At 52.9% G+C, this 27,892-nt stretch overlaps 1 protein-coding gene across 7 annotated transcripts; it reads left to right on the top strand.

Annotated features, from left to right (window-relative positions):
• The first annotated feature begins 101 nt into the window (after positions 1-101).
• On the top strand, positions 102-26,723 carry NDEL1 (nudE neurodevelopment protein 1 like 1). Of its 7 annotated transcripts, none has more exons than XR_013940550.1 (11): positions 102-205; positions 7,509-7,606; positions 8,996-9,149; positions 10,428-10,576; positions 11,611-11,747; positions 13,626-13,799; positions 14,649-14,740; positions 17,078-17,229; positions 19,048-19,179; positions 20,337-20,371; positions 24,970-26,723. XR_013940550.1 is itself a non-coding variant. In XM_080560532.1 (10 exons), the coding sequence occupies exons 2-10, from the start codon at positions 7,521-7,523 to the stop codon at positions 24,975-24,977; spliced, it is 987 nt and encodes a 328-aa protein (XP_080416658.1). In that variant the 5' UTR covers positions 102-205; positions 7,509-7,520; the 3' UTR covers positions 24,978-26,723. The 7 variants fall into 7 exon arrangements, 4 of the variants coding, with proteins under 4 accessions (XP_080416658.1, XP_080416655.1, XP_080416656.1 ...); XR_013940551.1 differs by lacking the exon at positions 102-205 and adding an exon at positions 555-1,260; XR_013940552.1 differs by lacking the exon at positions 102-205 and adding an exon at positions 1,515-6,333.
• The last annotated feature ends 1,169 nt before the right edge of the window (positions 26,724-27,892 follow it).

Genomic DNA, 27,892 nt, shown 5'->3' with positions numbered 1-27,892 from the left:
CGTAGCCCCGCCCCTCGCCTCGTAGCCCCGCCCCTCGCCTCGTAGCCCCGCCCCCGCCACCTCGTAGCCCCGCCCCTCGCCTCGTAGCTCCTCCCCCGCCTCGCCCCGCCCCCCCCTCCGCCTCGCGTAATAACGTGGCCCCGCCCCGCGGTGCCCGGATCAGGCGGTTCCGAGGCCGGGAGGCTGCGGCGGGCGATGCGCCCCGGTGAGCGGCGGGGCCGGGCCGGGCCGGGCCAAGGGCCGGGGGCTGCGGGGGAGCCGGGGGGGGGGCTGCGGGGCTCGGCCGGGCTGCGGGGGGGGGGGGGGGGGAGTCCGGGGGCCTGGGGCGCCCCGCGCGGCCCCGCCGATTGGCTGCCAACTGACAACGGGGCACGTCCCGCCCCCCCGCGAGCGCTATTGGCCGGCGGAGCGGCTCCGCCGTCTGCTATTGGAGGGAGCGCACGTCTGTCGGGACCGGCCGGGCTGCGCGGCCACCGCCCTGCGCGAGCCTCTGCCCCCCCCCCTCCAGTCCCCCCCCCCCACAGCACCCTGAGGGGGCGAAGCGCCCCGCTCCTGGCTTTGGGCCCCAAAGCGCCGCCACGGCTCGGGGGCACCGGGACCGGTCCCCAGGGCCGCGGCCTGCCCGGGGCTGCCGTGGCGTGGGGGCAGCGGGCCCTGGGGCAGCCCCGTAACGGAGCCGGGGCGCGGGGCGCGTCCTCGCCGCGCCCCCGGGGGGCCTCGCGCTCCCGGCCGCCGCCCGGCTCGTTGCTCCGGCAGAAACGGCCCGGGGCTGCCCGGCGGGTCCTCGCCTCGGGGAGGTCTCCCTCAGGTGTCTTCCAGTCAGCGGGCCTCCCTCCCGCGGCGCGGCGGGCCCCGTGCCCTACCGACACGAGCAGCCCCCCCCGCCCCGCTCTCCCCGGGGTCTGACGGCTCTGACCCAAATCGCGTCAGACGAGCCGTGAAGGCCGAGCGCGCTGACGGGAGGGAGAACGCGGCACCGGGCCCTGGGTTACGTGCCCTCCCGCAAGCATCTCCCCGCGGTAGCGAGGCGGGGAGCTGCCCGCGCCCACACGGCTCCCCTCGGTGCTCTCCCCGGGCTGCGCTCGGTGACTCAGGGCTTGGCTGCGCCCTCTGAAACCGCCCGGGCACGGTCGTGAGGGCAGAGAGCTGCTTTATGGGCCCGCGGAGCTCGAAGTGACGGTTAAATAAGTGACATGGCGCAGCTCCTTGGATGTTCGAGCGATTTTTACTTGGCGTAAAAATTCCTGGACGCCACAGAGGGTAAGCGGCCTTGGCAAGGTCAGTGTTTTGTGAGATATTGGTAACCGGCCCAGGAAGGAGCCATCTTGGGGCAGAAAAGCAGCCGGGAGGCTTTGATATTTATTTGTTTGTATTTAAATGTGGCGCAGCAGCGGTGGGACTGCACAGACGTGCTGGCTGGCAGCGCCGGGTAGGTGCGGCTGTAAGGGGTGTGACGGGTGGGGGTGAGTGCTGTGGGGTTTGGGCTGGGGCTTTGGCGTCAGGGCTGCCTCGGCTCTGTCCCACGCTCAGAACAAGACCTGGCCGGGCTGTGTCCGTGTTGTGTGTGTGCAGCCAGAGCCCAGGCGTCCACCTTTTGGTGTGCAGAAGTTTGATCCTGCGCGTTACCAAGAGTGCAAAGGTGAAGGTGTATATCCAGAGGTGTACGGATTTAGCTTCCTCCCAACCTCCTGGGGGTAAAACCCTCCTTTCCTCATCGTGTGGAGCCGCAGGTGTGTGAGATAACACCTCCGTTGCAGGGGAGGGAAAGAGAAGGGAAAGGAAAAGTGGAGAGAAAGGGAATGTGAGGCTGGTGATGTCCGTGACCTTGGTGCCACGAGGAGAGTTGTCACTGGAGGTGGCTGGCATTAGGCTACCAAGAAGCACGGGAGCAAACTGATCCTTATTCCTTCAATCTCTCTGTTATTTTTGAGAAGTGGGGGAAGTTGGACTAAAAAAGGAGATCCGTACGGTGTTTTGATGTTTGTGTCCCTGCAAACGTAATCGAGATAAAATTGAAGTGTGCTCAAGCAAAGTGCGTTTTCACCACTGTATTATTGCGCTCACCCCGGGGCAGAAGGAGACGCTCCCATCAAAGCGTGGCTTCCTCCGTACGGCTGTAGCCCCAGAGGGGCCTTCTGCTGGTACAGCCCGCTGAGCTTCACAGCCCCGATCAGAGCACAGTTCGGGGATTTCTTTAAAACTTTCATCTCGTTAAGTGTTTGCTGAAGGGACCCGAGTCCCCCTGCTTATGGCCAGCTTGTGGCTGGGTGGCCTTTTTCAGAAAGGTTTTCCCTCCCTGGCACCACCGGATTGTAAGCGATTTAAAAGGCAACAGAGGATTCCCCCACCTTAGGAGAAACCTGCGCTAAGCGCTCCTCCCTCGAAGCTTCCCAGTCACTCGCTTGGCAGTGTCCAAAAGCATCTCAGCCCTCTGGCCACCGCCTTTCCAGGGAATTTCGTCACTGGGATGGCATTAATTGCTGAGATAATGGGGAGAGGCTCAAGGGACCTGTGTGCCGGCCTCTGTCACAGGCTCTTTGTGTTTGCCTTAAACTCTCAGATGAGGCTGTTGCCTCTGAGCAGGAGGTGCTTCGGTGGTGCTGCTGGGAGCAAGTAGAGGCAGGTTGTCTTAAGCTGCCAGGTGTGTGAAGGAAACGATGGTTTTAACAGGAAAATTCTGATGCCTTTGGTAGTTGTAGCTGCATTTCTGAAAAGAGGCTTCCCATATTAGTGCCTTCCTTCTGTTTTCCCTGCTTGCGTCGCAGAGCTGGCTAACGTGACAAGGTTGGTTTGGTTTTGCTCTTTTTTTTTTTTTGGTGTGGGGGTGCACGTCCCTCTCTCCCCCATCAGGTACCCTGTTTGCTAGGCGTGCAAGCCTTGGCCATGCATGCAAAACGGGCTTGCTGTATTACATTAATAAGGCTGATTCCACAGAGGCTGTCAGGATGAGAAGGCTTTACTGTACGGTGTCTGGCTGTTCCGGAGGCTTTTAGCCTGAGCCTGGCTCAAGGATCCTGCAGGTTGGTTTGGTTCTCTCCTGCCTGCCGCGCTGCCTGCCTTGGAAGGGCAGGATTTATGGTTACGGCCGGGGAGGGAGCGCTGTGCTGATGCCGTGCTCTCTGACTTCTTTTTTCCTCCCGAAAGCTCATATGCTGCTGTTGGAAGAGGCAAGGAGGCATTTGTTGTGGTTCACCGGAGAACATTCAGTTCAAAAATAGTACTGCAGGAAAAGACAGAGGTTCGCTTTCCGAAGCAGTGATGGGAGCAGGCAGCCTTCCAACACGCGTATGAAAATGCCTCCAGCTCCTATTTCAGGATGAGAAAAACAAGCACAAATTGATTGCAGAAACCTAATCCACGGCTTTTGTTTGTTTGTTTTCCATATTCTAATAAGTGAAAGACAACACAAATTTATGTTTTTTTTGTTTTGTTTTTGTTTTTTTCTCTGGAGTGCTCAGGTGCCCAGCCATGCTTTGAGCCCAAAATTGGGTTTGAGATAAAATAAACAAATCCAGAATTTCGCCAGCTCGGGGGTTACCTCTTGGTTCCTGTGATTTGACAACCAGAAATGGCATAAACAAGTTTTCTTCTGCTTTCCTGAGATGGGAGGAGGTGGAGGGCCTGGGTTTGCCCGCCGGGCCCCAGCGATGCTTCCTGGCAGAGCCGTTTCCAGCACCAAGGGGCAGGCACCCGGCCCCTCTGGGGCTCCGACAGCCCGGGGAACTGGAGGCTGGATGTGACCTTGGCAGGATTTCTCTGCCAAGTCCTATTTTAGGTGGCTATTTGCTCAGTTCCAAAGGTCGCTTGGCGGTTGTGCCACCTTTGGTGGTGGGTCAGCAAACAAAGCGTGGATGTGGGACGCCTCGCGCCACGGCTTGGTGCCTTCAGTGCCGTTGCTGCGCCTCTTCTCCGTGATTGCTCCCTGGAAGTGTTGGGCGATCGCAGCTGCATCTGAGCAAGGCTCCGAATCGCCTTGGATGTGCTTCTGTAGCTTTTGGTGAGCCGAGAAGTGTCGCTGAGCTGCCTCCTGAGAGCGGAGCAGCGGCTTCTGAGCTGTGGGAAGAGGCGGAGAGGAGTCCAAGTGCTGCGCTGGATGTCGAGCGTCGTGTTGTGCTCTGACATCTGATCCGAGCCCTAGCTGCAGCCTCCAGTCACATGGGGAGCCAGGGCAGCTTTTTTTTAAGGTGCTGTGTTTGTGTTTTAATGGCTCAGCTGAGGGGTGGCTCCGTGAAGATTTCGGTTTGGCCTTGAATGCAAGGTCCATTAACGCACTTGAGGAAAGTGCCGCGTGCCTGTTAGTTCATTTCCTTCTGCTGAATGTGGGGTTCAGAAAATGCTGAGCGTCCCACTTGGCGGGATGCTTCTGGAGGTGAGGAAACCACATTTGTCCCATTTTAAAAAAGAAAAAGAAGAGAAAAAAGACGCAGTTAGAGAAGTTCATAACCTACAAGCTGCAGTTTTATGTGTGTGTGTTTTTTTTTTTGTGTGCAATCACAGCATAGAAAAGCTGTTCCATTTTAAGAGGAGAGTTACTCCGTCCCGCTGCTGTGTACTGGGGGCTTGAAAGGAGCCACGGCGCTTTGAACGCAGCTCTTGTTTTAGGGCTGCTTGGACCTGGAGCTATGCCCGCGCAACTGAGTTTTCCCAGGGCGCTGCGTGAATGCCGAGCTGTGCTGTCATGAATTCCGAGCGGGCAGCGGCATAAGCCTGCTCTCATTTCCCCTGGAAGACGCTGCTGCATTGTCTTGTCCGTGTCCTCAAAGCCTCAGTGTTCTTTGTCAAAGGCTCGATTCTGGCAGCGCCACGTCTGCGCGGAGCCCGGGGATGGGAAGGGCTTGTCGTGCTGCGGCTCAGCCCCGAGCCGGGGCAGCCGGCGACGCGCTGCAGCAAAGCGCTCCTTGTGCAACCCTCGGCACGCTGTGGGTGACGCCGTCCCACGCGTCAGATGCCTCAGGCTGGGCGCTTGTGCCCTGGTGAACCCAGGGAATGGGGAGCGGTGGCAGGCGTGGGAGCTGCCTGCCTCTCCTGACGCTCAAAGCAGCGTTCTGGCCCCGAACCGCCGCGTTTGTGTGCTGTGTGCGCTCCTGTCTCGCTCTTGTCCCCCGCGCATGTGAGAGGAAGCGAGTGGTACAGCTTCGTGCACGCGTACCGGGATGTGGATGTCAGAGCTTAGTGTGTTGGTGTCTGGCGGAGGTGTTTCCGCAGCACAGGAGGCAGGTGAAAAATCAGGGCTGGCAGCTGGGCACGAGGAAGGACCGCGGGCACGGGTGGGCGCGAGCTGCCACCGCCTAAAAACTGTGCCAGGGGCCGCGGACAGGCCTGGGGAGGTCGGTGCCGTCCCTCTCCGACACCCCACAGGTGAAGGACGAGGGGCGCTGACGGCTTTGAGGCACCGCAGGGCGAGTCTCCTGCCTTCGATGTCTCCAGGGAAGCGGTGCTTGGACGAGGGGTGGAAAACCCCCAGGTTCAGCGGTGGGGGGCCCGGGCAGCCCTCCCCAGCCTCCTGGCAGGAAGCAGTCCCGGGCCCAGGCGCGCCTTGTGGCGCCCACTTCTAGGAAATGACGCAAGGCGCTTCCTCGTGCTAGCTCTCTTCTCAACGCATCCTGGATTTCGCTGACGTGGGGCTGCCTGGCGGGTTACCTCCTCAGATCAGCTCCTCTGGAGCTCTGGGAGCTGACCCCGTTCAGTGCTATGCCTGTGTTACTTCGGGGAAAATGTGCTGCTTCCTGCTCTAGGCCCTCGGCTGGCACGCTTGGAGAGGCTGAGGGGAAGGTCAGGAGACTCTTACTGAAGCGGTTTCAGCGTGATCCGTGTGGGACTGGTGTTACGGACAGCACGCAGCGGTAACCGAGGCAAACTGCTCGTCGCTTTCTCTTCCCCCCCCAAATCTGCGCGTGCAGTCCAGGAGCTGCCTGATGTGTGCCTGAGCCACAGCAGCTGTCTGCTCGCCTTGCTGCCGGCTGTGAAGCCCTGACAGCTCGGGAGGTGACTCACGGGCTCCGCATCCACCGTAAGCAGGCACTTTGCACCGTTTGTTCCTGGGTTGCCATTAAACCGCCTTGCCCACAGGTGCGGCAGCTGAAGCGCGTACGCCAAAGACATTTTCGTCTGGAGGTACAGCAGGACTGCACGGATGCGTGCCGGGAGGGCTGGCGGTGCCCCACACGGGTGCTTTATTCAGCTCAGGGCAGCGCAGGAAAGGAAACGCGGTCAGGTGTCGGGCAGCTTGGGGGGCCTGGCCGGTGACGGGCAGCTTGGATCTGACAGCGCTGAGAGGTGCAGGAAGCACAGGGAGGCAGTCGGGGCGCTTCTGGGGTGCTGAGCACCCACAGGGTGAGTTCGGTCCCGTGCCCTGGGTGGTGGCAGCTGCGGTCCCAGCCGAAGAGCGGCTGTGCTGGCTGTGCCTCGCTCTGTGAGCTAAGTACCGGGCTGGGGAATGAGCCCGTCTGCCCTCCGGTGAGAGCGCTGGGGTGTTCTGTCCCAGTTCTGGGCGTCTGGAATGTGGGTCACGGCGATGCGGGACGTGTCAGCGTGACACGGTTAGGCCTGGGGGGACAGCGCTGGCTATTGACGCCTGTCAGAGAGGGAAAGGCGGGTTAATCTGCCAGCATGAGCTGGGAACGAGCGCTGGCTGAAGCCTCTGCCATAGCGAAGAGGTTGGTTTCAGCTTATTCCTTTCCTTTCTGGGAGTTTATAACCAAGCTTGAGTCTTGGCTGTTGGAGAGGGTGGAGAGAAATGACTGCCTCGAGTAAGAGCTCGGAGAGAGCTCCCAAGTGGCTGCGTGACACCCCGGGGGCTGCTCCCGCACCGCAGAGCGCGGCTGGCACCTGCCCGGTGACACCCCCGGCAGGCGGGAGCTGCTGGCCTGGGGGGGGGCACGGGGTTTGGGGAGAGCTGCCCTGGGGTGGCTGGGGAGGGCACAGCGAGTGTCGGGGTGGCCGCTGTTACCTGCCTCATCGGTACGGAAGCAGAAATTAGCTTGGGCTCAACCTGGGGAGAGTAAATGGAGTTTTAATGCCCACAGCACGGCTCGTTGGCTGTTGACCTCAGAGCGTTTGGGCTCGCTCGTTTCGTGCCTCTGCTGCCCTAACAGGAATGGCAGCGTGCATCGTGGTGCCGGCAGCAGCACGCAGAACCTCTGAGAACATTTTCCAAATGGAAGTGGGAACTGTGGTAGCTGTAAATTTCAGCATCCTTACCAGCGGTGGTCCTAAACGAGCACGTGGCATTAGCTAATGCTTCAGTGACAGCTACAGCACGCAGCCGACGCTTTTGGTCTCATTTCAGGCTGCTGCACAAGCCTTTCCTGAAGGCGGATGATATTTCATTACTTGCGGCAGGTATCTGCCGAGTGATGGTCGCTGGGGATCGTTAGCGTCCTGCTGGCCAGTGCCAAGCCTGGATGCCGCTGCCAGGCCGTGCCACGAAGCCCAGCACCCAGCAGCAGTTTCGGGGCGGTCTGCCTGTCTGCCTATCTTGAGCACGTCCTTGTGTTTGTGCCCTGCAGGACGTACTGATCATGGACAGTGAAGAAATCCCAACTTTTTCAAGTCCAAAGGAGGAAACTGCGTATTGGAAAGAGCTTTCCTTGAAGTACAAGCAAAGGTACTGTTGTAGATTTGCAGACAGTTCTTGATGATCGGAATGTGGCTTAATCTGATTCTCTGCAAGGTTTTACCAAAATGAGTATTAGGTGTTTGTTAAAAAAAGCTGTCTTTATTTCCAGCTTTAAATCCAGCTTTTATGTTACCAGCCTTGTGGAAGCGGAGTGTTCCTTAGTGCTACCATGCCAGGAACTCAAGGCTATGTTTTGGGCATGTTTGAGCAAGAGAAGAGCCCCTTTTGCTATCACGTGCATCTTTGTATAATTAAAGTGCTGCCTTGAGTAGTAACTTGACGTTTTATTGCAAGTAGCTGCCTTTGGGCTTTGTGATATCATTGTTGGTCCCTTGGGCTTCTCGCAGTTTAGTTACTGGTATAAAAAGTGACTGATTTGGTGGCTGCTGCGATTTATTGAAATGCACTGTACTTCGTAGTCCAGCCTGTGCTTGTGCCACTGCATGTTTTAAGGGGGCACGAGGCTTTTTGGTTACAAAAAATGACTGGAGGCTCCCAGCTTTTGTTCTCTTTGGAAAGCTTTTCTTGCGTTCAGTGTTACTTGTGTGCAATAGAAGTGAAACCTCTCTCAAGCCCAAAGAGCCCAATGTGGAAGCTGCTTTTCTGTTTGGCCTTGGTTTTGTTTTTTTTTTCCTGGGAATGGGGATGGGAGTGGGCATGTGAAGGGGCCTGTCCTTCACGTGGGGGGTTTCCCGGGCTGTTCTTGGGTGGCAGAAAAGTCTCCCCCTGATGCCAGTGGGTATGTAGTTTCCTAAAGCTTTGTTAGTTTTCCCTGCAGCTTGCTAGGAGCTGAGCTATGACGTATGGTAACGATGAAAAATTAATAAGTGAAGTATGCGGAGTGGCTACTTTTAGCAATTTAATACCTTGCAGTGGTACAAGGTTAGTAAGTGCTGGCTTCCTTCCAAAGTGCTTAGTAACCCTAAGGTTCAAAGCTTAATGCTTTTCAGCAACCTTAAATTTCCAGGTAGTGCAGAGATACGGTAACTCGTTCTGTTACGGTGCTTGACCAGAAGCAGGTTAAAAGCTCACTTTATTTACTGACTCTGTCAAGTCTGCTAGGGTGAAAGCTAGGGGAGTACAAAGTATTCATCAGGTTCCCTGATTCCTGGAAACAGCCTTGATACAGGTTGTATTTGCACATGTATTTAATGTAGCTGTTTGTTTGATGTGAGGGAGTGAATTTCCTTTTATAGCTAAACTTAATGTAATTTCTTTATTTCCCCATTTTTTCATTTTCCCCTGCAGAGGTCTGTGGATGAAGCTTAAGTACTTTAAAACTCACGTTTTTTCAGCTGTTTGTTTTTAAAGAGCCGTGGACTTTGTTTTAACTTGAGAGATGCTGCATTTTCAACTGATTAAATTGTCTCCTTACAGCTTCCAGGAAGCTCGCGAAGAGCTGGCTGAATTTCAGGAGGGAAGCAGAGAATTAGAGGCTGAGTTGGAGGCACAGCTAGTGCAAGCTGAGCAGAGGAATAGGGATTTGCAAGCAGATAACCAAAGACTGAAATATGAAGTGGAAACATTAAAGGTAGGTCTTGTGTGTAATGGCATTGCCTCTCCTACAGATGTGTCTTGGATATCATTTTAGTTTGTCTTTTCTGTTCTTGGTCACTGAATATCCAAATGAAGTAAAGGAGTCATCTGTTTAAGATCCTGTCTTGAGGATCTCCAGTATGTGCTCCAAATAAGGCAGCAACCTACCAGAGAAATTTCTAGAGGAATTTTTCTTGTTCACATCATTAAACTCTTGTCATTGAGTTTGTGCTTGTTTATTTGAATTCTCTAGGCTTTGCCAAGTGGTAGCTTTATTATTTACCCAGGCAACATCAGCATAGCAACAGGGTGGACAACACAAGTATGTTTTGTCAGACCACTGCGTTGTCATCTTTCTTTGCAATCTTTTTTTTTTTTGCCAGAATGTCTCCTTGGTTTTACGAGACCTTAAAGAAAGCTGAAGATGGGTGATTTGTGCACATCTTTGAGCGATTTTTCCTAATTCTTAACAGCCATATCTGTGGAGACAGGAATTGCATAAGGATCTGTGTGTGCAGATGATGCCTTTTAATTAATGCTTCTGTGTTAACAAATTCTTGCCTCTTTTGGGTTCTTCAAAAGTATCTTTTCTGGTAACTTCGGATTAGTTTAGTGAAGGCAAGGGTTGGAAAACGTACCTAACGGAAATAGGGTTTGGGGGATTACTTGTTCGCATATCCAGTCCCGGTTATGTCTGTAAGGCCAGTACATGTTTTTTAAGGTCAGTAGTTTTTCCATAAGACCCTGTCTGTACCCTTAGAGCTGATGAGAGCATGTCTGGGACTTGATTCTTCCAGTTTCTCAAAGATAAGCTTGTGGACCTGGAGGTTTTGTAACAGATTTCAGCTGCTCTAATTTTTGGTAATGGAGATGTCAGATGCATTCTGGTAACAGTGTGGCTATTGTCAGGGGAGAGGGGCACTGAAGGGGAGGCTGTGCAGTTAGATTTCTCTCTGTTTTTCTAGATGTTTGAGGCTTCAGAGCAGCTGTCATTGCAGGCTGTTAGGAACAGATGCAGGGATGCATCTCTGAGCAGCCAGCTGGGTGGTGATGAGAAGTCAGCGCACAATGCGGTGTTTGTCATTTTATCCTGTGTCCAGTTTTGATGTTCGGAGTATGTTCCTTCTGCCTTCACGCTTTTTGTTGTGTGTTACCAGCAATCCCAGATCAGCAGACTGCAGCTAGTATTTCACTTTGTTTGTCCCGTTTTACCACTGATAATTTGGAGGGTGTATGCTACTGATGTTTATCTCGCTACTTCTCTTTCTTTCAGGAGAAACTGGAGCACCAGTATGCACAAAGCTACAAGCAAGTGTCGTTGTTAGAGGATGACCTGAGCCAGACAAGGGCCATTAAAGATCAGCTACATAAGTATGTGAGGGAGCTGGAACAGGCCAACGATGACTTGGAACGTGCAAAGAGGTGAAGGCTGCAGTCCTCTGATTTCCTTAAAGTATTCACTAGATCTTTTCTTTGTTACTCAGATTCATCATTTTATTATTTCTTTAAAGAGGAAAAAAAAAAAGCACATGGTTTAAAAAAATGATGCTTGATTCTTTGTACAGTGCAACTTTACTCCCGGAGTTCACCTCCATCAGCTGGTAGTGTTATATTACATCAAGAAAAGCTTGTGGCAAAACCTAAAATGCTTCATGCTCATGTGAGAACTGAGCAGCACAAGCAGGCTCAGAGCAAGCCAGGCCAGTGCGCTGGTTTTGATACTACCAGCTGGGTGACTTGTATTTGTGATCCTTGTAGCTCAAAGCCCCTTTGAAGTAAGAAGCCAGTGCTTTACATAGTCCCTTTTAAATTGAACAGGCCAAAGGAGTCTCCTGTTCCTTGCATAACAGCTTAATGACTGTAGGGAACATATGTGGCCTGTATAAGTGCACAAAATGAACAGGCTGCTGTTAGAAACGCCCAGTTTTGGAGTCGATCATGCTTCCGTTTTGCTGAATGGGAATTTTGCCATTGATTCAGTGGGACCAGGAATGAGCCTCCGGCTATCTGGCAAAAAGATCTAAGAGCTGAGGCCCAGTTTCCACAAGGCTCTTAACCTCATGACTAACTTTTGACACATATGAGTTGTCCCACTGAAATCATGGAACGAATATCCCAGTGCCCTGCTTTCTGGGCTGTTGCCTGTTCCTCCTGAGGTGATTCACTGATAAAATATACGGCTTTGCAGAATGGCTTGGGAAGAATGGAGCGAGGTGCGCTAGACTGGCTCTTTTCCAGCTCTTTGGTACATCTCAGAGAGCCAGATGCTATCATGTTCTTTTCATCTCACTCCCTGGCTTCTCTGGAGTTTTAGTCCTTTCGGAGAAGCATTTCCATAGCTTTCAGATGACTAACTTGAATGTAGACCCTGCTAACATTTTTCCTCTAGTATGTTTTTGAATACGCTTTTGTGTTAGTTGAGCCGAAGAACCTAATATTCTGGATTTTGTTTCTAGGGCAACAATAGTTTCATTGGAGGACTTTGAACAAAGGCTGAACCAGGCCATTGAGAGAAATGCGTTTTTAGAAAGTGAACTGGATGACAAGGAATCATTGCTAGTTTCTGTACAGAGATTAAAGGATGAAGCGAGAGGTACGGCTTTCTTGATTACTTCTGTGTCTTGGTACATAGTTGGCTTGATAACAGACATGTAGCAACCAAAGCTCGTGTTTATAGAAAGGCTCACATAATGACACTCAAACTGGTATTGTAATGTAAGCATTGGGATTTGCTTACTAACAGTATATCCTCTGTTCTTTGTATGTCCACTGTAGCTAAGAGGAAAAAAAAATCTGCATGTAGGGCCAAATTAATATCAGATTGATTCAGGATTTTTAACCAAAGTGAGTAGACAAAAACTGTGTTCCGCAGATCTAATGGAGTTGAGAACTGTGTTGCAAAAGATCCCACTGTCTGTGGTTTTGTGCCTTGTATAGGAAGGGAAAGTACAGGAGATGACAGGGAAATGCATGATTAATGGCGAACAACTATCTTTTTAAATTCTTTCTACTGTATACTTTCTAAATCTGTTGGAAATCACCTGGCTTATTAAAGATACTCCAGTAAAGACTGTGGTTAGACCTGTAGGATCAGAGATGTTTAAGATAGTCTTCTGGGTTATAATCAAGAGTTGGGAATTCCCTGGTGTGTTTCACATTGAGGACATGGGGGAAACTTTTTTTTATTGGTATTCTATTTTTTTAATGGTTGGGGAACACGACTTCTCTAATGGGGCAATCTGCTCATAAGCCTGCCATCGCAGTAGTTCAGTGTTTTTCAACGTTCATTCCAAAGTGAAGCGCTGTAAAACAATTCCTCAATGAAGACCACGATCTGACTGCAAGGCCATACACTTGACAATAGGCTGGGATTTTTTTGTTGGTGTTCTTTGTGAGCCTCTTCGAAGTAAGTTTGTGCCCCACAAATTGAAAGCCAGTATTGAAAACAGTTTTTTTTTATAATAAATGTGAGAAGGGAGATTAAGAATTTTCTGAAGATAAGTATGTATTGTAGTCTAGGGTTAGGGCAATAATACTGGAGAAAACAGCAAAACGTAGGGGATTATCTTCTAGAACACTGGAAGAATCGTCAAATGAGACGTCCTCTGTCTTGGATGAGTTCTTTGGAAATTTTTTAGCGTTTGTTGGAATAGCAAAGTTGCACGTTATTCCCATGTAAGCAAGCAGGAATGCTAGCCACTGAAAGAACAGATATGGTATCAAAATCAGATATAACATTTCTGATTGAACAGCCACAAATACTCTTCTAGGAATCCAAGTCGGATTTCATTTCAGTTGTGCTGTTTCCCTCAAAATCTTTCCTAAAAATTCAGGATAACTTAAAAGCCATATTGTACAACGGACTTGATGATCCGTGTGGGTCACTTCCAGCTCAGAGTATTCTATGATTCTCTTTCGTTTGGACTGCTGGCTTCTTCAGCCTGCTCTTTCATTTGCTGAGGAGTCAAGAAACACTGGGTACAGCCCTTTGACTGTCTCTGGCTGGTGTGCAGTCCTGTGAATTATTAACTGGAAAAATAACATGAGGAATTAGAAACACAAGACTAGGTCATTAATCTGTTTTCCCAGCTTCTATTTGAGCAGGAGCTGAATGCAGTTCAGCAGGCATTTGTAACCAGCTAAGTATTTCGAAGCACGCTTTCCATGGAACCAAACTACAAGTGGGGAAGAATGCTGAGGTCAAGTCACCTGCTGTGCCCTCTGGGGTCATGCAGCTCTCTGGGCTGGGGGATCTCTGCTGCCTCTTTACATCCAGCTGTAATGGGAGGTGCTGGTATCGAGTTGTCTGATTGAGACGGGGCTCTTTGCTGGAGAAAGCCAGCAACAGCGAATTAGTGTTTGGTTGTTGCAAAGTATTCCCCCTTCCCCTCTCAAAAAACGATTAGCATGTTAGAGAAATCTGTTGCTAATATAATGTGTGTGTTTTGTATTTTCCTTCTTCCAACTTCAGACTTACGGCAAGAGCTCGCGGTACGGGAAAGGCAACAAGAAGTCACCCGAAAGTCTGCACCTAGTTCTCCGACTCTAGACTGTGAAAAGATGGATTCAGCTGTCCAGGCGTCTCTCTCCTTGCCAGCTACACCTGTTGGAAAAGGATCAGAAAATAGTTTTCCTTCCCCAAAAGGTAGAATTCCTAGAAGCTGTGCCTAGTTGTTTGGGATTATGCTCTGCTTGTCAAAAATAGTTTCAGACCAGGTCCTTGTTAGTGAACTTTAAGTAAACATGTGGATCATGTGGTATATGATCCGCATGTTTAAGTAAACGTGGTACATGTGGATCCAACGGGCATTACATAAATGTAATTTAAAAATTACATTTTTAAATCGTGGGCCAGCATCAGGCCTACTTACCTGAGTATCATGAGCAAATCTTACGGAAAAGAAAGATTCAGAAGCTGAGCTACTGCTTTGGGGTGGTGGGGATTGTACGCTGCAGTAGAGCACGTTTGGGGTTGCAGGGCAGTGCAGTGACTGATATTTAAGCTTAAGTGCAGGGTAGCAGTGGTGGGTAGATGGTGGGTAGTAATTGTGACAGTCTAGACTGCCTTTGTTACCACAGTTGCTTTCAGGGGTGCTGTTTTCTCTGTGAGGCAGCAGGATGTTAGTCCAGTCCTCTTCCCATCTGGAAGGCTCTGGACAATCACAAGGATTAAGACATTTATTTTCTAAATTAGAGTAGATTCCAGGGGAAGCTCTGGTTGCATTAGATAGATTGCAGGCAGAAGCCTTGCAGATGGGGAGTGCATGAACTCTGCATGTAGGTCTAATGGAAAAGGAGGCAGTGGACAGGAATTAAGCTTTTTATTCTTTCCGTGGCTAGTGATTGTGCAGCCTGTGTTACTGTGGAGTAACAGTATGAAGAGCCTGCAGTAGGATTTTGGATTTACTCTTTGATACTGAAGTTATTTAAAAAATTGAACTGTGGAGGAGCAAGTCACATAGCAACTCACGTAATAAAACGTGTTTGTTTGCAGCTATTCCAAACGGATTTGGTACCAGCCCTCTTACTCCTTCAGCTAGAATATCTGCACTCAACATTGTGGGAGATCTCTTACGGAAAGTGGGGGTGAGTGCTCTGTCCTGAAGTGTCTCTAGTTCTGTGCTGCTGTCACTGAGCTCTCATCCTTGTAAGCAAATTATAGAGGGCTGTGGCCCAGGTTGAGTTCATGCTGTAGTTTCCAATGTGTCTCTTCCAAATCATCCACATCTAGTGTTTAGTATGTAATAATATATTTTTTTTTTAAATCTTGATTTGTAGAGCAGGTTGCTGAAGTTCTGATGCCAGCTTTGTTGATGAAATTCATACTTGGAGTAAAAACAATCTTCAAGCCTTTTGGTACATGGGGCTAGACATCACTGGGCACTTGTGCATATTTCAAATGAGTCCCGCAGCTTTCTCTGTAATGAGACCAGGACTCAGAACTGAACCTTAGACTTGGGGTGCCCATTGCATAGTTGTTTTATGTCACAGCAGGTGAGCTGAAATCGGACTGTCAGTGTTTCTTCTTGTGCCTGAGGAGATCTGCAAGTGTTGCTGAAAAATGAAATAAATAAATTTTAAAAAAGAGCCCTTTGGGTAAGAAAGGGAAAAAATAAATCAGGAGAAAGCCAAATGTTCCCATGTGTAGTTAAACGGGAAGTGAAATGTGTGAGCCTTTAAAGGGATTACAACTCTAAGCAGGGAAGAAGTGGTTTAAACATCTGTTACGGTGTTGCTTAGGATGCCAGGCTTTCCAGTTGAATGAAGACGTGACTTTTGAGTTACGAGAAGCTTGTTTTAAGTGCCACAGTGGTTAGTGTTGTGAGTGGAAGCATGGGTAGCCTCGGTGCCTGGCCTCCAGGGCTGGCTTTCCTCTGTCCCTTGTGGTTAACGCTGAAAACAGAAATAGCTGCAGTCAAGATGGTTGTTTTAGCAAAGTTTGAGCTAAAAATGACATCTTTGCTTACATTTGGAGCCGGTGAGCTCAAAGCTGGTTTGAAAGGGCAACAGGACGACTCAGGGTTATGGAGTGGCATGTTTAAAATGGGATCGTTGTGAGTAAGAGTCTGCAGGGGATTTAGGGAGCTTAATCACAATCCTGTGTGATTACTCTGCAAGGACAGGAAATGCCAAATAAGCATGCTTCTTTCCCAGCCTACTCTTAAACACACGCTCTGCCAGTGATGCAAAATTCCAGCTCATGCATTTGTTTAGTAATAATTATAGGATGTTCAGGATTTCTTTGGGCTGGCTACACGCAGGATACCTTGTCCCATGCCTCAGACTCCCTTTCTCTCCATGATGTTCCCTTCAGCTTTCTTGCTTGCTTGTGAGACAGCAAATTACTTGATGCAGATCACACTGGATATTTCCAGTAGAAAGATGCTTTGAGACCAAGAGATAGATAAGTATCTTTATATATAATCACTAAGGAAGATTAAAGGGGTTTCTAGAAGATGTTAGCGTTCCCTTATTTCTGTTAGTACATCAGTAAGGTATTAATGGAGTACTTTACTACACGGAATCTGGCAAAGCCCCATGTACTATTGAGTTGAAATTTTGTCTCCATGTGCCTGCGAGTGTGGGAATTCATACACGTGCAGGGTGGATATAGCAAATAATTGCAAGGATTTTCTGCTGGACCAGAGAGAGTCTTACCAAGTTAAACCTTGGTTTGTGATAAATGGCAGAAAGGGCAGGGAACGTACCGAAGTGGAGGAGAGAATCAGGGTTTGGGTCTCCTTCCTGCCAGGAGTCGGTGGATGAGGCAGGTCTGTTACCTTGCACAGGGGGAAAAAGATCTTGCAAGGCTAGCTTGGAAATAGTAGAGATGAGGTAGAAACCCTGAGGATGGGCTTAGCTGCCTTTGTTTCTGCTGTCTTATGCTGTGTCAGTAGCACCTCTTCTGCTGAAGAGTATCAGGGAGGATTAAGAAACTAGCCATGTTTTTCAGACAATGATTAAGAAAGAAATGCCAGAAGACATTGTCCTGGGAAAAATTCCAATTTTCCAAATGTGCAGTCACTCCCAAAACCTGACGATTCTGCTTTTGGTTCTCTCTGAGTCCTCCGGTTAGTTTACGCCAGCCTCGCTCAAGTTCTTAAAGCAAGAGGTTTCAGTAACTTCTGCCAAGTTACCTTCTTACTTTCAGTACCTAAATGAGAGTTGATATGTTCTAAAATCCTAGCCCTGATGGAAGCAAAATGTGCCTGGCAGTCTGCATCAGCATCTCATTGTGTGGGTTTCAATTGTGGATGGATGACAGAGAGAAAATGAGAGCTTTGTTCCCATTTAGTTCAGTTTTTGCCAAAGATGATTACACTGGGGTGATCACACAGATCACGGTCATCTGTGATCATGTCAAAGCCTGAACTTGAGCAGCAAAATATTTTTCTTAATCTTACTTTTTTTCTCCTTTCACAGGCCTTAGAATCCAAATTAGCTGCTTGCAGAAATTTTGCAAAGGACCAGGCATCGCGGAAATCCTATATTTCAGGGAATGTTAACAGCAGCATGATAAACAGCAATGGTGCGAAGTACCCTCATCCAGGACATACTTCCTTCTTTGACAAAGGGTAAGTCAGGGTTTATTTTTACACTAAAGGGGGGGGAGCGTGTTTCAGGATGCTACGTGAAGCTGGAGGGGGGGGGGGTTGGCCTGTTTTTAGCCCACCACAGCTTTCATCCAATAAGACAAACGATTTGTGGAGCCAAATTCTCAAGGGGACAGAGAAGCAAGAATAATGTAGGCTTAGGTAAGGCAAAGAGCAAAGCAAGTGTGTGACCTCTCAGCTGGTAGGATGTCAGCGCCAGTTCTGCCCCTCTGCTGCCTCATCTCCCAGCTGGTGGGGAGACCGTGGCCTTCAAAAGGATCTCAAGGAAATAGTGGTGGAGTTGCCATAGCTACTGGTGCGTGGGGAGTGCCTTAACCACATATCTGGAGGTTCCCTCGGTACGAACAGCTTAGTGTGGGCAGCACAGGCTCGCTTGGAGGGTGGGGCCCTCCTTACTTCCCCCTCTATTAGTGGAAAAGAAAATGTCACTGATTGTGTAATTCTGGCTGATGGAAGGGGCAGCTGTACTCGTCCCGGCTGCGTTGTGCATCAGCCGGGAGGCCAGAAACTGCTTTCACAGGAAAAACCACTCTCACATGACTTCCCCTCGTATGGGGAAGTGGCTCAGCAGGAGGACGTCCCCGTCCCTGTGGTTGGATGAGCAGCGCTGCAGGGCAGGAGGCGCAGCCGAGCGCTCCTCCGGGGCTACTCGGTGATACTGAAACCCGGGCTTGGTGTCACTGGGCAAAACACCCTCCGTGCTCCCTCCGTGGTGCCAGTCTTCCTTGTTAAAACCCCAAGCCAGTGCAGTTTTAATGCTGATATTCAGCACACCCTCAATCTAGGATTTATTTTAGAGCATTAAATGAGCTGTTAGCAACCTAAAGAGTGCCATATAGAGAACAGTCAAGCTGGGCTTCTGCAATCCTTCTCCTGTGAGCTGAATCACGTTGCTATGTGGGTAGCAGGGCAAGCTGATGCTTAGAAACTGGCATACAGAGTTCTCACAGCAACCATTTTTGGTTGCTTTTGGAAAGGAAGTGTTCAGATACTTAACAAGGTCATCATCATTTGCAAATCGGACAGACTTCAGGGTTGTCTGCATACTGGGAGGCTGACCGGGGTCCACACACCCCCACAGCAGTGCTTACGCTTGCAACCCAGGCTTCATTTCGTGTGCAAGCTGTCGGGATAGTGCTAGGGAGAGATTAGAGCTGCTCTTAGCAGGCAGCGTGGCTATATTGAGGTGTGGTGTGACAAATAAGCTGATTGCTGCATGGGGGGAGGAGGGGGGGGGTCACTTTTAATTATCCAGATTGTCATCACATTTGTTACCTGGGCTGGCTGCCTGCAGCTCAGAGCAGGTTGTAGCTGAAAAAGGCTTAGGAAGGCAGCCTATTGGTAGAGCACTTCTACAGCAGACTTGGAGGATGTTAGCAGGCTAGAGGAGCGCGTGGAAATGACTGATGCGCCCGCACGTTGTGAGACCCTTGCTGAGCCCTGCTGTCCTGTCTCTCTCCTCCTCTCGTATGTGCTGCTGGGGTCAGGGGCTTGCCCCTTCCCCTCGCAGCTGCCCTCGCTTTGCCTTCCCGCCTCTCTGGTGCCCTGGGGGTGGATGCGGTGTCTGTGCTGCGTACACGCCGCTGCGGTTCCCGTGTAAAGCCTGAATAATTGTGTCCGCACCGGTAAGCCGGGCAGAGCCCTCACGGCGGCGAGGCCGGCCCCGCCGTGCCCGCCTGCTGGCGGTGCCCGGTCCCTTGCACATCACGGCAGCTGGGCACGAGGGGCTGAGCTGAGGAGTGCCCTTTCTTCTCCCCTCTTCTCCTCCTTTCTCTCCAGCCCCTGTACTCTCCTCCCCGCCCCAAATTGTCGCTGGAGCCTGAATCAGCCACGCGTGCTCGTAGACCCGGTCCAATCTGCAGCCGCTGCCTTATGAACAGCCAGTTGTTGGGTGGTGGGATTGTGACAGAGGTAATTCAGTCACGTCGTTACGCTTCCATTTACTTTCCTTTGCCATTTTGTTGGTTAAAATGTTCGATGAACCTCCATCTCTCCTCAAACGCCTGCTCTCTGCTTGCTGAGTGGAGCTGAGCAGGCGGCTCAAGGTGCAGGAGCTGGCGTGGTGGGAGCAGGGATAGGAGCAGTCACCTCAGCATCGCTCCGGGGGACGTTTGGAGGATAGCTGGGCTTGCAAGTGAGCTTTGCTGGAGAGTTGGAGGAGGCAGGACTTACCTACTGTTTTTTTCCTTTTTCTACGCTCTACCAAGTCTAGCATAAGATCAGTTTCCTCCAGACTCGTTCCTTTAGGAACATGATCTTTCTGTGCAGACACCAGGACCTAGCAGAACAGCACCTGAGAACGGTCTCCAATAGCTGCTCGCTTCTTGTAATTGTTCTTAATTGTTATGAACTTCGATCCAGTTGGGGAATAAAATGGTTCTGACCTTGATGGGTTCCGCAGAGGCCTGGCACTAGAACAGCTGAGCAGGGACAGCGGTGAGCCAAGACTGGGTGTTTGCTCCTTGGGGCATGAACTGCTTGTTCGCCTCTACCCTGCTCCTCTGCCTGCCTTCCGGCACGTCAGAGTCATTGCAGTCGGTGTTTATTCTTAGGGCATTTCTGTGAATCTGCTGGGCTATGATTTTTTTTTCTTTTAAAAAAAGCAAGCTAGAGTTTAAACGTGGAAAGCACCTCTGCTTGATGTCCCCGGCCCTGATTGTAATACTGAGGAACTGAGGGTCTAATACTGAAAGGAACTGAGGGTCTTGCTGTTCCCTGGTCTTCCTTATTTAAAAAAAAAAAAATCCCAGGAAAAGAGGGAGCCTTCTTAAATGTGGGTACATTAGGTGCAGCTGAGCAAATCCACGTCCCGTAAGGTGCTCTGCAGGGCTCCAAGCTTTTATTTGGGTCATGCACTTCAGCACTGGAGCGTGGTGGGGGTGCTGGTGGTCACTGGAGGGGGATCCCCCCCTGCCCGTGCAGAGCAGTGTCCTTACGCAGGGGTCACAGAGCAGAGGGCAGGCGAGGGTTGGTTCAGCACCCCTGCTTTTCCCCGTTCCTTGCATCCAGGGTTATGCCCAAGAATGTCTGTATTGTGTGCATAAACTGTTTCAATTTTTCTCCACTAGGCGTGAAAAGGTCATATTCCCCACCTTGGTCATGGGTAAATGAATTCATTTACATGATAAGCTGCATGCGTTTTAACTCTGGTGCTTGGAGGTGCAGCGTTGGTGGTTGTGCTAACTGCATGACGTAGTTCTCCTGGCGCTACAAACTAATAGGCAATGAGCAAAGCCTGAGGCTATAATCTCTGTTTCTCCTTACTTTAGATAAACTTCTCTGGTGCTGTGACCAGTTGCAACTATAAGACTGAGTGCTGCTTGCTTTCTTGGTTTAATATTTTTTCAAATACCTGCATGCTTCTGACTGAACCGGACGCATCAGAGATACGGGGCGAAGTAGCGCTGCTAACTTAGTGAATTTTAAAACCTCGGTGAAATCTTCATTTTGAAACTTGGTGAATTTTGCCCTTTGGTCATGTTTTTTCTTCAGCGCTGCGTTGGACATTGGCTGGCTGCCGCTCAGCTGCCGTAGCTGTGGTCGTGGCAAAGCAAGCAGGCACCGAGGTGCTGCGCAGGGCGCTGCGGAGCAGGGGGGAGGAGGGGAGCAGGGCTGTGAGCCCCTTGCCCTGCCAGCAGCAGGAGCAGGACCCCAGGGCTCATCCTGCTCCTGAGGGAGTGTGCAGGGTCAGTGCCCTGCCCCATCTGGAGCACAGCTCCCCGCCAGCTCAGTCTGCCCCATCCTCCTGCCTGCTTCTCCGCTCTGCGTGTTGTTGTGCCTCCTTGTGCTGCTGGTGCACTCGGGAGGGTCAGGGAGCTGGTGTAAAGCACTCGTCTGCCTGGGAACCTTCTGCTCGTGCTTCCTTGATAAGCTGGGCTCCAAGTGTGCTTTGACCACATCAGTGTACTCTTCAGGCTGGGTTGTTCAGCTGCGAGACAATCTTCTGGTGAGGTTCTGTGTGATGCTTACGGGTCGAGGGAGTCTCAGAGACATTGTGCTAAATGCAAAGTACAGCTCGAAATACAGATCAGTGAGTAAAAGCCTGCCTTAAGTAATCACAGGGCAGAGGGAGCAGTTGGAAATGGGCGCAAGGTTCATGCTGCTGCCAGGACAGGCAGGCAGGGCCCGTCAGAAGCGGCTGCGGGGGACGTGCCCAGCAGGGACCGGTGGCTTCAGCTCCGCTGGAAGCGCCAGAGCCTGACTTGTGAGGAGCCCCGAGCAGGAGCGCAGGGCGGGCGCTGCAGAGCGTGTTGGGTTGGGTCGGGTCCGAGCGAGCGGGGAAAGTGGCGGCAGCAGGAAGCGAGCGGCCTGGCCGGGATTTATCACCCAGGGCAGGTCCCCAGGCTGCCCGGCAGCGCCAGCTCTGCGTGTGGTCACCCCGTGTGCGTGCCAGCCTGGATGGAGCGGTGAGCGTGGAGCGATGTGCGTGCTCCTCCCGGCTCTGGGTGTGCCACAACGGGAGGGTTTTGGCCCCAGAGACTGAGCACAAGACCTCCCTTCCCAGGTTGTTCTCGTTGGTCAGTAGTCGTCCACCACACTACAGTTGTTTTCTTTTCTTAAAGAATTGCTCCGCTTAACTTTATTTTCCTTTTGTTTCTAACTGCAGTAATGCTAATTTCTCTTTTGTGCATTTTTGTTAACAACAGAAGTCCATGGCTGCTAAAACATCTATAAACTCAGCCATAAGGCCAGCCTTCAGCATCCCCCCGTTTGCTGCTACTGTTCGAAGCCTTTTCCTGTGCCCCACTTACTGATCTGGCTTCCTGCGAATCAAAGCTGCTTCTTGATCTTTGTTTCTGCACCGAGGGCAAGTCTGGGCGAGCAGTACACAATGAACAGTGCGGGTTCACTGGGAGCTGAGCCGGGGAGAAGCTGCTGCCGCAAACGAGCGCTCTGCTCTGTCTTGATATTCTTTTAATTAGCAAATCACGGGGAAACCTCACAAAGCTTCTAAACAAGGTTTTAATCTTCTCCATCTTCATCAGAAAGCCTGCTTGTCTCCCTTGTGCATCGTAGTGCTGGGAGCACTCCCCATCTTGCGCAGTGCTGGCACCTCTTCGCGTGACCGCTGTCCTCATGCTCACCACTTCTCACGGCGTTGCTGCCAGCAAATCCACATCATCCCTGCCTAAAACAGCTTTTCTGTAAAGATAGGTTACAGGGCCTTGGTCCTTCTGGAGCGATGGACGTGCTCCACCAGTGGTTTCACTTCGGAGAGTGAGGTCAGGACTCAGAAGGGAGTCCCTGGCCTTTCCCCAGCGGATCGGGCTGCGGTGCAGGCAGCGGGGCGCTCCGCAAGGGCAGGAGCTGCGGGCAGCGCCCGGGCAGGCTGGGGGTGCCCACAGGCCTCTGCCCCGGCACGGGGGGTGCAGCGTTCATCCCCTTGCTGCCCCCGGCTCTGAGATGGGGATCGTTCTCCCTTTAGTCTGAGGCGTCGTGGGATAATTTGTGATGCTGGTGCTTTAGGTTGGGTCACGTCCCAGCTGTGTGGCGTCTGTGCGGAGTGCCCGATGGCTTCGTGGCTTCTGGCCTCGTCTGTGTACCTCTGGGAGACCGAAAAGGGCCCGCGCTGCCAAACGTGCCTCAGAGCAGGAGCTGGGCAGGGCTAGACGTGCGTGGCATCCCTCAGAGGTGAAGCTGCCTGCACGGACAGGTCTGTTGGGTGGGGGTGGCTGCGGCTGAGTACTTCCCCACGGGGTGAAACCCTGTTTGGGAGCAGCCAGTGCCCCAAAAGTAGCAATACCAGAAGCGAATGCTGCTTGGCTTGGCTGGTCCCTGGTGTAGTGCCATGCACAAATGCCACGTGTCGGGATTTAATTCAAATGCGTCCCTCGGGCAGTGCGGGGTGGCCGCGGGCAGCGAGTGCAGCTGGAGCCCTGTGGGGATGTGGCCCCCGCTGTGTGCGCAGCCCTCGGCCTCGTGCCACGGCGCAGCCGATCGCTGCCTTGCGAGGGCACGGCCGTCACTTCTGTCCCACTTCAGCCCAGGCAGGGCGCAGCACGTGGGGCAAGGGCACTCGTGGGGCAGCGTCTGTCTGTTGCGAGAAGGGCTCCGAGTTTTGCCCAGGGAAACACGACAAACCTGCAGAGCCTGGGTTTAACGTGACTTGCCAGATGTGACCCTTCCATGCTGCTGCGATTGAACGTCAGTTTTCTGTTCAAAAGGAAGCAAACTACTGTGTTTTAATCCTGTTTGGTTTTTTGTTTCTCCCCTGTCCTAGTTGGCAGAGCAGCTTTCTAGCTGATAAGTAATTTGCAGAGTCATGTTGGGAGGAGGTTGGCTGCCTGCCCCTTCGCTCAAATCAGTTAGCAAAACGCGTCTGCCCCTAAGCCTCCTCCAGCAGCGTTTTGCTGCAGGCAGTCCTGGAGGCACTCGTCTCTGAAATGTATCAAAGTAATACTCCAATGGGGCTTGAAATTTCAAGCTTAGTGGGGAGGAGATGGAAAAGGTGCTTTCTCTGTGCTTTAGCACTGGTGTGGGAAGCAGCACAGCCCCGGGTTACCGTGGGAATCTGACCTTGCTCGCGAGTGTGCAGCTGAGCTCTTCATCTGCTCTTCTGGAAGGGTTTTGTAATTGTCCAGCACAACGGCAGCGGCTTCTGGGTTTGTTGGCAGGGTCTGTACATCCCAGACCCGGGAGGTGTAGGGTCAGCGGTGAGTGTGAGCAGCACGGGATCAGCACTGTGTGGAACCCGCAGCCGTCTGTCCTGGGGCCAGTCGTGAGCCTGTCGCAGCCCTGAGGCCCTGCTCATGCGAGCTGCTGGCAGGCCGTCAGGCCGCGCTCCTCTGAGCGCTGCCCTGGGTGCAGCCCGAGGCCTCAGAGCAGACAGCTCCCGGTCAGCTGCTTCTGACTGCTCCCGGAGCCCTCCAGCTTCTTTTTGTTCCCACTTTCGGCTGGCAGCGCGCGGGGGCGAGGTGCTCGCTCCGGGGCAGCCGGTGGGTGGGTGAGCTGTCCTGGCAGAGGGAGGGAGGGAAAGAACTGCTCCTTGGCCTTGAGGCTGTGGCGATGGTGAGCAGCGGGGGTGCGCTCCGGGTGCTGTGAGTTGAGCCTGATTAGAGAAGATGTCAGTGTCAGCCATGTAGGGAGCGAGAAGCTGTCGTAGCCAGGTGCCCCTCTCCCAGCCCGCAGGGAGCGGGCTCTGCGTGCTTTACCTCCCACAGCAGCTCTGGGAGGGGGCGAGCCCGGGGCTCCTGGGGGTTTGGCGGTTCGCAGGGGAGCCCCTGCTGCCCCCCAGCCTCTGCTGTGCTGCAGCGTCTGCAGCCGGCGCTCGCAGAGCCCTTCTCCGCTGTGCGGCTGTCCCGGAGCTGTGCGGACACCCGTGTGTACGTACACGCTTCCCCAGCTGCTTTACTGGGAAGAGCTTGCCCAGAGCCACGTGTCGGACCCCGGGGGCTTGGCTGGAGCTGGCCCTGCAGCTGCCCCCGGCCGTGCCCTGCTGGGCCTGGCAGCGGCTGCAGCCAGCGGGGAAGGGGAGCTGCGGGGAGACCAGGCCTACAGTGTGGCTGTGCCCCCGAGGCTGGGGCCCCTCGGCTCCCCCTGCAGCCGCTGCCCCGTCTGCCTTGTGTCTCGGGAGGGTGCTGTGAGGTGTCTGAGGAGGAAGGAGGTGGGTCTGTCTTCCAGCTCCTGGTGGTGGGTGAGGTGAGCGGGACCAGCTCCCGGGGTTGCTTGTCACTCACCTGCCTGTCTCTTGTTTCCTCTCAGGGCAGTAAATGGCTTTGATCAAGGTTCCCCTGGACTGGGAGCCTCCAGACCTTCATCAGCACCTGGCATGCTCCCCCTGAGCGTATGAGTCAGCGCGAGGTGGTGTTCGGACTTGCGGATGCTTTTCTCAGCCCACCAAGAGATGAACTGCTTCAGTTTCCTCCCCATTCCCACCCTGCTGGAACACGACCTGCCCCGTTGTGTGCAGCAGTCCCTGCCTGGCTGCTGCTGGAGGAGGCCCTGTGCTCACAGCCCCTCGTGTCTTGTTGATAGTTAACTTTCTCCTGTTGCTGTAGTGGACATGTTCTGACTTGGCCCCACGCCGCGTCGCACAAGCTGAGCCACGTCGTGCTCTGTTGCAGGGGCTGCAAAACCTTGGCCAGGTGCTCCTTGACCTGTCACTTTATCTCTTCTCTAACTTAGGTTTGGTGTGACAAAAACATTCGCTGCTTTTCTGAAAGGCCACACTTCTCGCTGCCCGTCCCCTCCACGATCCTGCCACTTAACCACGCAGCTGCTCTCCTCCCCAGCAGGCTCAAACCCCTCAAGGCAGACACGGGGTAAGGTGAGGGAGGGGGCAAGACATCTGCAGCTGGGGATCAGGTCCGGGTCTGTAACTGAGTTACTGCAGATTAATAAATAACGGCTGTGCAGGGTGCAGCTGGTGGGTGTCTGCCTCTGGCCTTGCCCCGGAGCAGGAAGGGGAGGGAGGACAAGAGCAGCTGCAGCCCTGCCTGTGCAGCCCGAGCAGCGGGGGGGCTGCACCTTGGCTGGGGCTGGGCTGTGGGGGGGAGCAAGGAGAGGGGTGGCAGCAGCCCTGGGGGCACCCGGCCCAGGCCCAGCACCTGTCAGGCACTGTCACAGCCCTGAGCCCAATCCAGCAGCGGGAATGGGGCTGGAGCCTTGGCACGGGACCTGGGGCAGGTCAGCAACGTGCGGCTGCTGTCATGAGCTGAGGTCTGCGGGGTGCCTGCACCCCAGTGCCCCCAGCCCTGGGAAGCCACCCTGCGCAGCGAGCCTTCCCCGCCTCTCCGCACCGAGACGCTGAGCTCGTTAGGAAGCCGCTAAGCCAATGGGCCGCACTGCCCATGCCATGCCCCCTCCCAGGACCCCATAACCATCAAAACCATGTTCAGATCTGTGTAATATATGACTGGATTTCACAGTGTCACCTGCAGGCTTCTGTGACAGTTTTGGGCGACTGTGTACCTTGTGGGTCTTTCAAGCAATGTATTTGTGCGAGTTCTCTGTCTATGTGCCTCAGAGTTGGTGGATTTCAAAATGAACCAGCAAGCCCAGCTGGGGTTTGATCAGTAGGTTAAAAAGATCTTCTTCCCAGTTTGGTCCATCACATTCCGTTGGCTCTGCAGCTCTACATTGGTTTATTTACAAGCGCTGAGAAAAAAAACATTGCCCCCAGCAGAAGGGCGGTGGGAACATCACCCCTTGCTGTTAGGGCTTGTATGATCCTCCTTTCCTGTGCATCCTCTGCTGCATTTGACTGTTTACATTTGTTTTATTGTAAATAGGTTTGTAAACATAATACCTTTGCCTAAGATCTTTGTACATAACTTGGGCTTTGTAGCTTTATTTATTCAAAATCTATATGGCATGTTTCAATAAGACAGTGTACCATACCACCGAGGTGACACAGATATTGATGCAGTTTAAAAACAGCAAAATGACTAAGCTGAGCAAGTAATCTTCCGAAAATAAAGTTCTTTTAACGTGGAATCTGTGGATTTTGCAGAAAAGGTGGCAGTGGCTGTATTTTGTCTTGTAGCTGAGCCTGGGGATGTGGCTGAGGCCTCCAGCTGCAGCCTCCAGCGATTTTGGCTCCGTGCACCCCTGCCAGGGCTGTGCCAGCGCTGCCTCCAGCAGCAGCACCCCACGGGCACAGCTGCTCTCACAGGCATGGGCTCAGCTCCAGCCCAGGTGCTCCTGGGACCCCCCCCGAGAGCCCCAGGCCCTCCTGCTGCTGCCCAGGCCAGCCCTGCACTGGCCCCAGAGGCGCTGCGCTTGCTCCCGGCTGGTACCAGCAGCCCCAGTCCCTGCCCTGTGCCCCATGGGTGGAGGTGGGGAGAGGCACCCGCCCCCTTGAGGCACAGGGACAGACCCAGACCCCTTTGTCGCAGGCAGTCGCCCCCCCCCAGCCATCCCTTAGAAAACCCCAAACCCCATGCACTGCTCGCGCATGGAGCCTGCGTGCCCTGCACGCTGCAGGGAGGCAGCTGTGGCAGTCACACACGTGGACGATGGGGCAGACGAAGGCACAACCGTGCAGCGCTGAGAAGAATGCGGAGGGTGGCAAAACCCTTCCCTGCCGGCAGGACGAGCAGCAGCAGGCACAGCCCTGATGGAGGCGCAGGAGCAGGGAGCCAGCAGCCCCCAGGGGGGACCTGAGGCCAGAGCCCTGAGAACAGCTCCAGCCTCAGCCCCTCCCAGCTGGAACCGTCAGAGAGGGGTTTGCCCCCAGGGGCACTCACACGTTCCCAAACACCCCCAGCTCCCCTTCATGGAACAGGGGCCCAGCCCCTGCCCTGGTTTCTGCACCTCCGGCAGACCCAGCCTGCAGCCTGCCCTCAGCCCTCTCAGCCCTGACCAGGTTGCAGAGATCAGCCCCGCCTGCTGCAGCCCCCAGCACCTCTGCCTGCAGCCTGCTCCCTCCTGCCACCACTCCAGGCCTGACAGAGGGGAACGGGCCCCACACCACACTTCGACAGAAACTTCATCTGTTAAAGAAAAAGTAAAATAAAGAGAGCAAAGCTCGTTCAAAACCACAATGGAGCTCAGAGGAAGGCGTTGTGCATCATGGTGTAGAAAACGAGCAGGTGGGGTCGGAGCTCCCTCTGTGCTCCAGCTCCGCACTGCCATGAAGGTTCAAGGGCAAAGGCTCAGGCCTGACTGGTAATTTACACTGTAT

This window comes from Anser brachyrhynchus (genome assembly GCF_964034855.1).
Source record: "Anser brachyrhynchus genome assembly, chromosome: 18".
Classification (NCBI taxonomy): domain Eukaryota; kingdom Metazoa; phylum Chordata; class Aves; order Anseriformes; family Anatidae; genus Anser; species Anser brachyrhynchus.
This window is presented reverse-complemented; position numbering and strand designations above follow the sequence as displayed.

Coding starts and splice junctions, on each gene's coding strand:
- NDEL1 (XM_080560529.1), top strand. CDS start 7,521: ATGGACAGTGAAGAAATCCCAACTTTTTCAAGTCCAAAGGAGGAAACT. Junction 11,748..13,625: donor ATTAAAGGATGAAGCGAGAG/GTACGGCTTTCT, acceptor TTCCAACTTCAG/ACTTACGGCAAGAGCTCGCG. Junction 17,230..19,047: donor ACTTCCTTCTTTGACAAAGG/GTAAGTCAGGGT, acceptor CTTTCTCTCCAG/CCCCTGTACTCTCCTCCCCG.